Source organism: Alosa pseudoharengus, unplaced genomic scaffold (assembly GCF_046254945.1).
Source record: "Alosa pseudoharengus isolate Yale_2024_CS ecotype anadromous, Long Island Sound unplaced genomic scaffold, YU_APseudo_1.1 YU_APseudo_1.1_scf_16, whole genome shotgun sequence".
Taxonomy (NCBI): domain Eukaryota; kingdom Metazoa; phylum Chordata; class Actinopteri; order Clupeiformes; family Clupeidae; genus Alosa; species Alosa pseudoharengus.
Genome location: NW_027468630.1, coordinates 2,236,319 through 2,250,852, shown reverse-complemented (window position 1 = coordinate 2,250,852; position 14,534 = coordinate 2,236,319). Strand labels below are relative to the sequence as shown.

Below are 14,534 nucleotides of genomic sequence, written 5' to 3'. Positions count from 1 at the left end.
AGCCAGAGCCATCTGGCTGTAGCCTACTACAGTAAGTGCGCCCTCTCGTGGTATAAATTGAAATTACAAGTAAAATTTGGCGAATGTGCTGTTAGTAATCAAAGTAAGAGAGCGACGAATCTGTCAGTGGAAAGACAAGTTGTAAAATTGGCCACCACCGGTTTAAAACTGAGCAGAATGGCAGCAACTAAAACATCTAAGGAACAAAAGTATGACAGACAGCTGAGGTAACGATAAATACGTTTATTTTATTATTATTATTTTGCGTCATCATGGCAAACCTAAAGCGTATTAGTTTATTATTTGTGTTTATCAATGCCCTGGTGCGATGGGGGCCTGATCAGGTGTTGTGTTATAGCAGTTATCTTAGCCTGTTACCGAGCAGAATAACTTTACCATGTTTAAGATTATTTTCTTTCACTTTTTGTCCTGCAAAGCTATGCTACTAAACTTGCTGACTAGCCAAACAAATATTTGGAGTGAAGCGAATTAATAGTCTAATATTAGACTGTTCTTACTTGCTCGCTAATTTGCTAGCTGTCTAGATGTAACGTTAACCCACGGTGAACCATTGGAGATGGATACAAATGACTAGCAAATGTTACCCAGGCCAGTGTAGGCTACATGGCACCTGTCAGTATTCAAAACAACATTAATGTTTTTGCCCACAACTTATTCCACCGTTCTTGCACCTCACCCCTTCCCCAAGTCAAACATTATTGTCAAGGACAATAGTCTGTCTCCCTCTCCATGTTTGGGTACTGTCTGTCCACTAGCCACTTTTTACCACTGTCTTACTGCCTCACTGTTTGCGTGCTTTATTAGCACATATGCATAACCCCTCCCTCCATGCCACAGCCGGATTGTGGCAACACTTATACCTTAATATAGGAACTAGAGATAGATAGATAGATAGATCAATCAATATACTTTTTTCTACAGTTTTTTTTATATTACCTTGCCTACTCTCTGATATGTCCATATTTATTTTATGCTGATCTCTAGACTTTATTCTTGCACTGTTGCACTGTTGCACTTACTCATTTTCACCATCACCATGACACTCACTCACACAGAGCACCTTACCTTACCTTACTATGCACAGAGAATCACAGGCTCAGTCCCTGCCTCAGTCATTGCAAGCGCCTCTTGATTAATCACCCACTATGTGGATACTGTTTTTAGAATTGATTTAGATTAAGTGTTAGTTAGTATAATTTGTATTTTAGTATATTCTTTATCTTCTACTGTCCTTATTGTTATTGCTTAGTTGTGTTTTTATATCATATACTTTTAATTAGAGTGCATGAAAATGCACTCTACTGTTCTTCCTGGGCTTCTTCTTCTTATTACAGTGCATGAAAATGCACTGTACTGTTATTCCAAGGCATTTTATTATTATTATTACAGTGCATGAAAATGCACTGTACTGTTATTCCAAGGCATTTTATTATTACAGTGCATGAAAATGCACTGTACTGTTCTTCCTAGGCATTTTATTCTTATTACAGTGCATGAAAATGCACTGTACTGTTATTCCAAGGCATTTTATTATTATTACAGTGCATGAAAATGCACTGTACTGTTCTTCCTAGGCTTCTTCTTATTACAGTGCATGAAAATGCACTGTACTGTTCTTCCTAGGCTTCTTATTACAGTGCATGAAAATGCACTGTACTGTTCTTCCTAGGCTTCTTATTCTTCTTCTTCTAACGCAATTAATGCAGCTTCAACCGCTTAACGTAGAAACTTCATTCAAACTATGTTACGTAGGTCTTACTTAGGACATGGGTGCTTTGTATTTTTCAGCTTTGTAACTTTTATACTTTTTAAACTATTAATTAAAAACTGTTCAAAATTTCCCCATAGACTTAACATGGGCTGATGACATCACAATAGAGCCGTTAAGCAATTAGAATCCTATGGCAGGTGTTCGGGCCAGCTGCATCAACTGCCAGTCTCAGGCTTTAAGCATACAAACTGGCCCTATTAAGACTACACATCCTGTTCAACTGCTTCCTCTGCCAAAAACTGTTTCAAAATAAAAGTCCTCACTACAATATTTCACTGTTAAACAATTTAACCCTTTAAACTACTGAACTTTTATCTGTTCAGCCATTGTAACTGTTACTTGTCATCAACTATGACTCCTACCCACTGTAGCTAGTTAGCTAAGATAGCTAAGTAACTTGGTTAGCATAGTTAGCATGCTAGCATGTTAGCATGCTAGTTAGCATGCTAGTTAGCATTTTTAGCAAAACTGTTAAAAATGATTAGCTAAGTTAGCTAAGTCACATGGTTAGCATAGTTAGCATGCTAACATGTTAGCATGCTAGTTAGCATTTTTTGCAAAACTGCTAAAAATGATTAGCTAAGTTAGCTAAGTCACATGGTTAGCATAGTTAGCATGCTAACATGTTAGCATGCTAGTTAGCATTTTTTGTAAAACTGCTAAAAATGATTAGCTAAGTTAGCTAAGTCATATGGTTAGCATAGTTAGCATGCTAGCATGTTAGCATGCTAGTTAGCATGCTAGTTAGCATTTTTAGCAAAACTGTTAAAAACGATTAGCTAAGTTAGCTAAGTCACATGGTTAACATAGTTAGCATGCTAACATGTTAGCATGCTAGTTAGCATTTTTTGCAAAACTGCTAAAAATGATTAGCTAAGTTAGCTAAGTCACATGGTTAGCATAGTTAGCATGCTAACATGTTAGCATGCTAGTTAGCATTTTTTGTAAAACTGCTAAAAATGATTAGCTAAGTTAGCTAAGTCATATGGTTAGCATAGTTAGCATGCTAGCATGTTAGCATGCTAGTTAGCATTTTTTAGCAAAACTGCTAAAAATGATTAGCTAAGTTAGCTAAGTCACATGGTTAGCATGTTAGCATGCTAGCATGTTAGCATGCTAACATGTTAGCATGCTAGTTAGCATTTTTTACAAAACTGCTAAAAATGATTAGCTAAGTTAGCTAAGTCACATGGTTAGCATAGTTAGCATGCTAACATGTTAGCATGCTAGTTAGCATTTTTTACAAAACTGCTAAAATGATTAGCTAAGTTAGCTAAGTAACATGGTTAACACAATTAGCATGTTAGCATGCTAATTAGCATAGTTATCATAACTAATAAAAATGATTAGCTAGGTTAGCTAAGTCATATGGTTAGCATAGTTAACATTTTTACATTGTTAGCATGCTAGTTAGCATAGTAACTTGGTTAACATTATTATCTTTGTTAACATAGTTAGCATAACTACTAGCAAACATTAGAGCCATTCCAACTGTTAGTTATCGTCAACTATCTGCCTAAATAATTTAACCATTTCAATGATCAACCTATTTAACTGTTTAGTCATTCCAACTATATTAAACCTTATCTACCAAGCAAATCATTTAACCATATGAACTCATCATATTTTTGCATTTTCATGCACTGTATTTCCTTCAGGAAATGCTTTTCTAGTTATTATTCTTCTTCTAACGCACTTAATGCAGCTTCAACCGTTTAACGTAGAAACTTCATTCAAACTATGTTACGTAGGTCTTACTTAGCTTTGTGAGCTTTGTATTTTTCAACTTTGTAACTTTTATACTTTTTAAACTATTAATTAAAAACTAATCAAAATTTCCCCATTGACTTAACATTATGATTATGACATCACAATACGGCCGTTAAGCAATTAGAATCCTATGGCAGGTGTTCGGGCCACCTGTTTCAACTGCCAGTCTCAGGCTTTAAGCATACAAACTGGCCCTATTAAGACTACACATCCTGTTCAACTGCTTCCTCTGCCAAAAACTGTTTCAAAATAAAAGTCCTCACTACAATATTTCACTGTTAAACAATTTAACCCTTTAAACTACTGAACTTTTTAACTATTCAGCCATTGTAACTGTTACTTGTCATCAACTATGACTCCTACCCACTGTAGCTAGTTAGCATGGTTAGCATAGTTAGCATGTTAGCATGCTAGTTAGCATTTTTTGCAAAACTGCTAAAAATGATTAGCTAAGTTAGCTAAGTCACATGGTTAGCATAGTTAGCATGCTAACATGTTAGCATGCTAGTTAGCATTTTTTGCAAAACTACTAAAAATGATTAGCTAAGTTAGCTAAGTCACATGGTTAGCATAGTTAGCATGCTAGCATGTTAGCATGCTAGTTAGTATTTTTTGCAAAACTGTTAAAAATGATTAGCTAAGTTAGATAAGTCACATGGTTAGCATAGTTAGCATGCTAGCATGTTAGCATGCTAGTCAGCATTTTTTGCAAAACTGTTAAAAATGATTAGCTAAGTTAGCTAAGTCACATGGTTAGCATAGTTAGCATGCTAGCATGTTAGCATGCTAGTTAGCATTTTTTGCAAAACTGCTAAAAATGATTAGCTAAGTTAGCTAAGTAAAATGATTAGCATAGTTAGCATGCTAGCATGTTAACATGCTAGTTAGCATAGTTAACAAAACTGCTAAAAATGATTAGCTAGGTTAGCTAAGTCACATGGTTAACATAGTTAGCATGTTAGCATTGCTAACAGGCTAGTTAGCATAACTACTAAAAATGAAAACATTAGCTAAGTTAACTAAGTTAAGTATTATCCACTTATTTAACCGTTCAATCATTCCAACTATATTAAACCTTATCTACCAAGCAAATCATTTAACCATATAAACTATCCACCTATTTAACTGTTCAGTCACTCCAACTATATTAAACCTCATCTACCTAGCAACCAATATAGTTTGTTTTTACTCTGTATGATATTTTACATCATATTTTTTGCATTTTCATGCACTGTATTTCCTTCAGGAAATGCTTTTCTAGTTACTTTTTTCTGCTGTTAGTAAATGTGTGTGTGATGTCTGTATGCTACTGAGACCTTGAATTTCCCCTTGGGGATCAATAAAGTATCTATCTATCTATTTATCTATTTATCTATTATGCAGCCTACATTAGACTTCATGATTGTGCTGATTTTGCTGCTGTTTATAGGTTATGGGGTGACCATGGCCAAGAGGCTTTAGAGAACGCCCACATATGTCTGATCAATGCCACTGCTACTGGCACAGAAATACTCAAGAACCTGGTCCTGCCAGGTACAGATTGTTTTTTTTATCCATTCAATGCATTTATTTTCTAGAAGTATGGGAGTATTTTGATGATTAACTCTCAATTTCTCTATTTATTTTCTAGAAGTATGGGAGTATTTTGATGATTAACTCTCAATTTCTCTATTTCTCTCACGGCCTTCTCTGTCTTTGCAGGAATTGGTGCCTTCACCATCGTTGATGGCCACAAAGTTTCAGGGGAAGACGTAGGAAATAAGTATGTTGACACACCCTTCTGCAGCAAATCTGCTTTTTAAGTTTATGTTCATTGGCAGTGCAGTATAGCATGCTTTGCCATACTTGGGTTTACCCACCTGGTGTAACCACTACTACTAACACTACTACTAATTCCTTGAATCCCCTGAACCCTGTTCACAGAGAAACTGACTTTTTCCTCCCATTGGTTGTATTGCAGCTTTTTTCTCAGCAACAACAGCATTGGAAAGGTATGCATCACTGGTGATTGATCTCAACACTAAATCAGTACAGTTACCCCTGGAGCATGAAAATCTGATTAAATGTGGTATGAAGTCAGACTGATATTCACACTTTTTCCGTAGAATCGGGCCCAGGCTGCTACTGAGCTTCTCCAGGAGCTGAACAGTGATGTGTCGGGGAATTTTGTGGAGGAGGTGAACACTTGTTTGTTTTTGTCACTGCATGTTATCTTTTATTTTATTTCATGCCGTCCACTGAAAGAAAGGAAGTGTTCGTCTCAGTAATAAATTGTTTCTGACCTCTTCAGTCTCCTGACAAACTCCTGGACGGTGAGCCAGAGTTCTTCCACAGGTTTAGCCTGGTGATTGGAGTTCAGTTGCCTGAAAGGTCAGTGTATTGTTTTTTTTAAAAATTATTATTATTTATTTTCTTTTCCTTTGGTGTGCTTCTGCAGACAATCTTTCACTGGTGACTACCTTTTTAGTTTAACGGTTCTTGCATCTTGCTTTATTATGTATTCAATGTCTCCGTTGAAGTTTGCTGATCGTGTGTGTGTGTGTGTGTGTGTGTGTGTGTGTGTGTGTGTGTGTGTGTGGCCAGTATGCACTCCCTGACTGTGGTAACCGTGACTAATGACTCTTACATTGTTGATGTTGGATCTGTGTGCCGGTGAGTTGTGTAAATGTGTGTGTGTCCTCTCTGTCCTACAGCACGTGTTTGAGGTTGGGCGTTGTCCTCTGGAACGCAAGCATTCCCTTCCTCGTGTGCAGGACCTATGGTCTCACTGGCTACATGAGACTGGTGGTTAGAGAACACACAGGTATGACATGCAAGAGAGATACAGTCGTGTGTGAGTGTGTGGGTGTCTGCGTGTGTAAAAAAATGCATGTGTGTTTGCATCTTGTCCGTCGGCATGTGTGTTTGTGTGTTTGTGCGCACACACACGTGTGCATGTGTGTGCTCTTATTCCTCTTGGTCAGCAGAGTGGGCCAAATGTCTCACCAGGCTGTAATGCCCTTTGTGAACTGAGCTCACTGTTAGGGGCCTTCATAGAGCTTCCTAGGTCATGGTGAGTGACTCAGCCCATTAATGATCAGTAAGGGTTTATTTGTTTTGTAAAGGGGTTATCAGTGTTGAATTCAGAATCAGAATTCAGCCACATCCTTTTGCAGATTGATAAAAACCCAACCTGGCTATAACCCACACTATAAACCTAAAAACCCAACCTAACCCAACTATAACCCACACTATAAACCTAAAAATACAACCTAGCCCAACCTATAACCCACACTATAAACCTAAAAACCCAACCTAGCCCAACCTATAACTCACACTATAAACCTAAAAACCCAACCTAGCCCAACCTATAACCCACCCTATAAACCTAAAAACCCAACCTAGCCCAACCTATAACCCACCCTATAAACCTAAAAACCCAACCTAGCCCAACCTATAACCCACACTATAAACCTAAAAACCCAACCTAGCCCAACCTATAACCCACCCTATAAACCTAAAAACCCAACTTAGCCCAACCTATAACCCACCCTATAAACCTAAAAACCCATCTCAGTAGTTACTCTGCACACCACCCCATCAGTGTGATCCATTCTATTCCCACAGTTGTGGAGTCCCACCCAGACAACGCACTGGAAGACCTGAGGCTGGACCAGCCTTTCCCTGAGCTCAAGAATCACATTGAGTCCTACGACCTGGATAGCATGGAGAAAAAGGTGAGGATGGCTCTTATGCTATGTTTCGCAAGAGGAAGTGAATGAGATTCAAACAGTCTTGCATGGTGGGATTTTTTTTCTTATGTTTTTAATATATCCTGCCTTTTAGGGGCAGCCGTGGCCCACTGGTTAGCACTCTGGACCTGTAACCGGAGGGTTGCCGGTTCGAACCCCGACCAGTAGGCATGGCTGAAGTGCCCTTGAGCAAGGCACCTAACCCCTCACTGCTCCCCGAGCGCTGCTGTTGTAGCAGGCAGCTCACTGCACCGGGATTAGTGTGTGCTTCACCTCACTGTGTGCTGAGTGTGTTTCACTAATTCACGGATTGGGATAAATGCAGAGACCAAATTTCCATCACGGGATCAAAGGAGTATATATACTTATACTTATACTTATGTGTCTTGCCAGGATCACAGTCACACACCATGGATCATTGTCATTGCAAAGTACTTGGAGAACTGGAGAAGTGAAGTATGTGTCTGTTTATTGTTTACCAGTTTATTGTTTACCAGTTTACCCCATATTAGAATCAGTTATACATTCTAGTGAACAGCATGGTTTTATTTACATTGCTTCATTTTTTACAGCATGATTCTCAGCTACCAAAGAACTACAAAGAGAAGGAGGCTTTCAGAGAGCTGATCCGGCAAGGTGAGTTGGATGAAAATGCATTTTCCTTTTTTTTTTATAATTATTTTTTATTATATGAAGTTATGAGTGTCAGCACTTTACAACTGAAGATACCATTCATACTGAATGCTTACAGAGGGAAAATAAGAGCAATGTTTAAATTACATTTCTCTCTAAACACGAACATCAGAAAGAAAAATAAATAAATAAAAGGAAAACTCCAAAAGTTGATTTCCCTCCTACATTTCATGCTTCCCTCATAACACCAACCCCAAAACACATTTTCTGAGAAGAACATGTCAGCTCTTTCACAGGAGCAATGCTGTGCTTATATGAACGTCATACTGATGTTTAATGGTATTGATTCATGTTGCTTTTTTGTTCTTACTTGGCTCCCCACCAGGGATCTTGAAGAACGAACATGGAGCACCTGAGGATGAGGAGAACTTTGAGGAGGCCATCAAGAACGTCAACACAGCCCTGAACCCCACTAAGGTTCCCCTGAATATGCTCCTTCTTGATGAAGCTTTAAAGGACATTTAAGGGACACTAAAGCTTTAAAGAACACTTTTTGTTCTGTTCACTGATCATTTGCGTTTGTCCGTCTCTGTCCGGCGGCGTGTAGATCACCAGTGCAGTAGAAGACCTCTTCAATGGAGAGCAGTGCAATAACATCTCTGCCCAGGTGAGTCCCAAAGTCTGCATGTGTAGAACACTTGCCAGATGGTACTCAATATGCAAACAATTGAAGTGCATGGAAGCCGTTTCCTACTACATACTAGTGAGTTCCAAGAGGACAGCGTGATTATCATTTTGTTCTCCGTGTGTGTGTGTGTGTGTGTGTGTGTGTGTGTGTGTGGGTGTGTGGGTGTGATGTGTGTGTGTGTGTGTGTGTGTGTGGTGTGGGTGTGTGGTGTGTGCGTGGTATGTGTGTGTGTGTGTGTCCCAGACTCCATCCTTCTGGGTGATGGTGCGGGGGGTGAGGGAGTTTGTGAGGAATGAGGGGAATGGCTGCCTGCCTGTGCGTGGCACTATCCCCGACATGATCGCCGATTCACACAAGTTCATCAACCTGCAGAATGTGTAAGTGACCAACTACGCACGCACAGGAACACACCCAAATGCATACACACACACACACACACACACACAAAATAGTACCAGAGTATAAAGACCTAGAGTAAGGACTACATGTCGGGCTTAATGTAGTAAAACGTGCGGTGACCTGTCTGAAGTAGACTTGATTGTACGACTCAATCTCACGTGCAAACTCCTGTTGGACCATCCTCACACAAGTATCACATTTCATACCGTGCATGTTATTCATGCTGAGTATGGGTACATCCAGACGTCTCTGCAGCTGAAGTGTGTGTGTGTGTGTGTGTGTGTGGTGTGTGTGTGTGTGTTGCAGTTACAGGGAGAAGGCGATGCTGGACGCTACGGTCGTGTCCAAGCACGTGGAGTCTCTCCTGCAGTCCGTTGGAAAGGTAGGCTGCTCTCCGTGTGTGTGTGTGTGTGTGTGTGTGTGTGTGTGTGTGTGTGGCATGCTTTCATCTGACACCTCCTCACAAGGCTGTATTGAAGTTTGGAATGATATTTAGAGGTTCAGAGCTATTTTGGGAGATAGCCTAACATCAAGGAGGGATGGGAGTGTTATTTATAAAGTTTCAGGATAAAACAAAAGGGGTCTCTCTCTCTCTCTCTCTCTCTCTCTCTCTCTCTCTCTCTCTCTCTCTCTCTCTCTCTCTCTCTCTCTCTCTCTCTCTCTCTCTCTCTCTCTCTCTCTCTCTCTCTCTCTCTCTCTCTCTCTCTCTCTCTCTCTCTCTCTCTCTCTCTTCACTTCAAAGCCTACAGAGAGCATTGCTGAACAGGAAATCAAGTTATTCTGTAAGTACAGCTTTCAGTACACACACACACACTTGTGCTAATATATACACTTACACAACATGCACACATGCGCACTCACACAACCACACTTACACACACTCGTTCCATATGCATATTGAACAGGAAGTTTATGGGAATGGGAGGAATGGCTCTGCTGTGCTGAATCCTCTAAGTGCTTTAGCGTTGATGTTGATCAGGTGTCCCTTATGCCTATGAACTTGTGCAACTTCCCTTAATGTAATATGGCCAATATCACAGGCTGAGCATAGGGGTGCCAGGTGGACACTGACACGCACACACGCGCACACACACACGCACACGCGCACACACACACACACACACACACACACACACACGACACTCACACGACACTCACACGACACTCACAAACACACGCTTCATGTAGAAAGGGAGGTGTGTGGGGAGAGGAATGGCCATGTCCTAACTGGTTTAGTGATAACCTAAAGCCTGCTGTTGGTCAGGTGACCTGTATGGAGTGTGTAACGTCCTCTAATGTAATATGACTTAAATCACAGACTGGACTGGCAGGGGTGGCAGCTGGACACTGATACACACACACACACACACACACACACACACTCCCAGAGAAATTCAGTGTGCTATTTTTACAGTAGGTACGTTTGTCACTCAGGTATCTTAATATCTGTAAATCATATCTGGCAGATTTCCTCAGGTCTGTGCTCCAGATTGTGTCACTGCGTCCAGGTGTGTTTTCTCTGTGAGATTGTTCATGTGTGTGACAAGGTCATGTGTCCCTCCCCAGGCAAGAATGCAGCCTTCCTCAGGGTGGTGCGCTGTAGGTCACTGGCAGACGAGTACAGTGTGGAGACCTTCAACAGAGACGAAATTAGTAAGTGCTTTACCACACACACACCACACACACACAATACTTGCACAGATATACACAGCTGTCATATAGTGTGTGCTATATCAGAGAGCTGTTCTGGTGGATGTGATGACCAGCCCCAGTGTTATTTCTAGTCCGAGTATTTGTATTTACCCCTGGAGGTCCACCTCCATGCTACATTGTTCCGTCCACTTTGAGGAGTGAGTCGGCTCAGTGTGGTCAGACGACGCACACTGCATGTCCGAGTGAAGCTATGTGCGCCAATCCCTCAAACCCTGCAACCACTAGTCCTCTGTGAATCTCACCTGAACATGAGACGGTGCTTGTTTACAGTGATGAATAATAGGCCATGAGAAGGCACTCTTACTCTGATCCTCCTCATTGGGTAACAGGGATTGTAGATTTACTGTGAAATTCTGGATGGTTACGCCTGCTGTGGTGTGCCATGGCAGCGTGGACATAATCTGCCTGTGTGTGTGTGTGTGTGTGTGTGTGTGTGTGTGTGTGTGTGTGTGTAGCATCCTGCATGGATAACCCAGACAGTGAGATGGTTCTCTACCTCATGCTCCGCTCCATCGACCGCTTCTATCAGCAGCACTCCCGTTACCCAGGTAACCTCCTGCTTGACTACCGCTAGTCTAGTGCTTGAATCTGTCGTGTGTGTGTGTGTGTGGTCCTAAAATGCTGTTCCCTTCTCCTCAGGTGTGTATAACTACCAGGTGGAGGAGGACATCAGTAAGCTGAAGGTGTGTGTGAACAGCCTGCTGCAGGAGTACGGTCTGAGCGTCAGCGTCAAAGACGACTACATCCACGAGTTGTGAGTTCCTCTCTGGTTGACTCGTAGCAGACCAGGGGGGTATTCCAAGTACATGTTTTAGTGACCTGGGTAAGTTAACTCCAAGTAAGTGGTAAACCTCCTACAACAAGAGCCCTATGGCATTGTTTTGTTAGGAGAATGAAGCCATACAGCTCTTTTATTAGGAGGTTTACCACTTACCCGGAGTTAACTTACCCAGGTTTGTCACTAAACCACGTTCTTGGAATACCCCCCAGAGGTGCATTCAAAGATGCAAACAAACGCAGGCGTTCACAAACACTTGCAAATGCTCTTTTGTCTGCTTTGAGTTTGCACTAAGCGCTTTCAGATAGAACCTCCAGAGTATATGCGGAGGTTTGTCAAACGGAGGTCCTACCCTTCGGATGATTCAGATATGATGCTAACCTGCAGACCTTATACTGACCTTATACGGACCTATGTGTGAACGACATACACGCACATTACAGAATCTCCGTGTGGTTGTCGAGTGAGGGGTGGGGGCTTGTAGAGTTCACAAGATTTGAGATATGAAGCAGAATATATGCGGCCGCTGCCTGTCACAGCTGCTGTTTGTTTACAAAGTGATTATGTAGGCTAAAGAAGAAAAATCTATTGTGTGTAGGCTAATACTTGAAGTAGTCACGTGCACACTTGAAATTGACCTACAGTATTTGTATGTGTGCTTCGAATAAACACATTTATCTGTTTTCAACGTTATGTAGCAGAATTACTTGGCTATGGAACCCCAAATCTGGTTTGTGTTGGAGAGAGAGCATGCACGAACTTTATGGTACCAGCCAATTCAGTAGGCTAACTCAAGACTTCAAGGCCATCATATACAACGTTTTTAAGCAACAAACAAAATACTAACATAACAGTGAAGTGGTTCGTTTTTTCATGGTTTATTTTTTCCAAAAGCATCCTCTCCCCATGTGTCTATTGCATTTACGTAAGGAGCTTGGAACAAAATTTTCATTTTCTCTAGGCATATTTATGCTCAACAGATATCAACAATACTGCGAGCTCAGCAGTGAGGTCATGAGAAGGCTATCAATGAACAGAAAACCGACCGTGTTGGCTAACAATTTATTAAATAGGCTACTCCTGTTATTGTCGTCAACGACGTCGCTGTAGGCTACTGCCTTTTTTTTAGTGCCTTCTGCTTATATGATGATTCAGTCTTTTGAATTCGTTTGGCCTTGCCATGCAGTTGTAGGCTACAACGTGTCTCTTGCCGTTCCCTAATGTGTTCTATCAAAATGTTGTATGCCCACATGGACAGTAGCTTCGTGATGTCTGCATCTTTCCAGGTCGGAGATTTTCTGGACAGCACTATGCCACTCCATCATAACACTGGCATTTAAGTCAGATTTAACCACATGGACGCACGAAAGAAACGTCACCGACACGCCCTCTCACTAGGTGTGAATTTAACCACATGTTCTACGCTTAGTTCAGACACAGCACATTTACATAATGTCCGGAGGAAATACTAGGGTGGGGAGTAGTAAAAACACCGGCTAAATTCGGACTTCCATATGACCGGTTATGGCGTTCAGATATACGGCCCCACCGTTTAACATCCGCAGAACCTCCGGTCTTACACGTATGTCTGAAAGCGCTTACTCAAGCGATCTGATGAGAAAGTTCTCTGCAAACATTTATGGACACTGGGAGCTATGCAAATGGGTTATTTAAGAATTTGGACTTAAATTTAACAGGAAAATGGTAAGGAAATGAAGGAAAATGTGTTTGTCTCTAATATTCACAGGTTTTGAACGTACCTCTGATCTGACCATTATTAAAAAGGGACATTTGGGTGATCATTTTATGTCTGATCCTCCTTCTCACAGCTGCCGGTGTGGAGCTGCTGAACCCCATACTGTGGCGGCGTTCTTGGGAGGTATGAACACACACACACACACACACGCACACTGTTGAATTTCCCCTTAAGGATCAATAAAGTATCTATTTATCTATCTATCTATCTACCTATCTACCTACACACACACACTTGTGTGGCTTGAAATTTGACCATACAGGGAAGAACATCGCTTAACGTTTTTCATAAGCAAATCTGTTGCTATCCTACTCTGATGTGACCATGTACTCTGATCGCATCAAGGAACATCAATAAAAAATCGAGGGCGAAGTTTATGACTATTATTACGACAATTATTTAGAGCTTTACATGTACAGTACATTGTGACATGTTATTGCCCAAAATGTCTGCCTGCATATCTATGTCCAGTGTCCCCTCAAATTGTATAAATGTGTGTGTGTGTGTGTGTGTGTGTGTGATTCAGGTTCTGCAGCTCAGGAGGTCATCAAAGTCATCACCCACCAGTTTGTCCCATTTAACAACACGTTCATCTACAATGCCATGGCCCAGACCAGTGCTACGCTCCAGCTGTAGGCTCTGCTGTCGGACCACGCTAGCCCTCCCAACCTTTTCTACTTTCCTGTACAAAGTGTGTGTGTGTGTGTGTGTGTGTGTGTGTGTGTGTGTGTGTGTGTGTGTGTGTGTGTGTGTGTGTGTGTGTGTGTGTGTGTGTGTGTGTGTGTGTGTGTGTGTGTGTGTGTGTGTGTGTGTGTGTGTGTGTGTGTGTGTGTGTGTGTGTGTGTGTGTGTGTGTGTGTGTGTGTGTGTGTGTGTGTGTGTGTAGAGTTTCAGTCTCCTAGGTCTAGAGCTCTGCTTTGTTTGTGTTTATGTTTAAGTATGTTGTTGGCTCCCAAGAATGTTGTTGGTCACCATAAAATGTTTAAAACTTCCTAAAGAGTCATAGGTGGCATTTCATACATCGCAACAGTTAAAGGCTACCTTTGTGTGTTTGACAACAAGATAACAAGGTAGATTGCGCATAAACAGGCTAAGGGAACATGCTATCTATATTATTAAGATATGTTGCCTGCCTCGGCAGATGTCATTCAACAAGTTTCCACTGGTCAGCATGTCCTGGACAATCCCGTGCTGTGTTGGACAAACCGGCAGTCAGGACATCATGATATCCCAGCCATATGGACGGTTGCTATTGAAAGTGTTGTGATTCACACA

At 41.3% G+C, this 14,534-nt stretch overlaps 1 protein-coding gene across 1 annotated transcript; it reads left to right on the top strand.

Annotated features, from left to right (window-relative positions):
* Positions 1-120: 120 nt before the first annotated feature.
* nae1 (nedd8 activating enzyme E1 subunit 1) lies at positions 121-14,013 on the top strand. Its single transcript, XM_076286663.1, has 20 exons — positions 121-227; positions 4,992-5,095; positions 5,264-5,324; positions 5,523-5,553; positions 5,668-5,739; positions 5,853-5,932; positions 6,256-6,365; positions 7,169-7,278; positions 7,687-7,749; positions 7,866-7,929; positions 8,312-8,403; positions 8,534-8,593; positions 8,858-8,991; positions 9,320-9,395; positions 9,756-9,795; positions 10,580-10,666; positions 11,182-11,274; positions 11,366-11,480; positions 13,334-13,383; positions 13,787-14,013. The coding sequence occupies exons 1-20, from the start codon at positions 178-180 to the stop codon at positions 13,894-13,896; spliced, it is 1,602 nt and encodes a 533-aa protein (XP_076142778.1). The 5' UTR covers positions 121-177; the 3' UTR covers positions 13,897-14,013.
* Positions 14,014-14,534: the final 521 nt, after the last annotated feature.

Excerpts from the sequence above, each read along its gene's own strand:
- nae1 (XM_076286663.1), top strand. The coding sequence starts at position 178 with ATGGCAGCAACTAAAACATCTAAGGAACAAAAGTATGACAGACAGCTG. Across the intron at positions 5,554-5,667 it reads GCAACAACAGCATTGGAAAG|AATCGGGCCCAGGCTGCTAC; the intron begins GTATGCATCACT and ends CTTTTTCCGTAG. Across the intron at positions 8,594-8,857 it reads GCAATAACATCTCTGCCCAG|ACTCCATCCTTCTGGGTGAT; the intron begins GTGAGTCCCAAA and ends TGTGTGTCCCAG.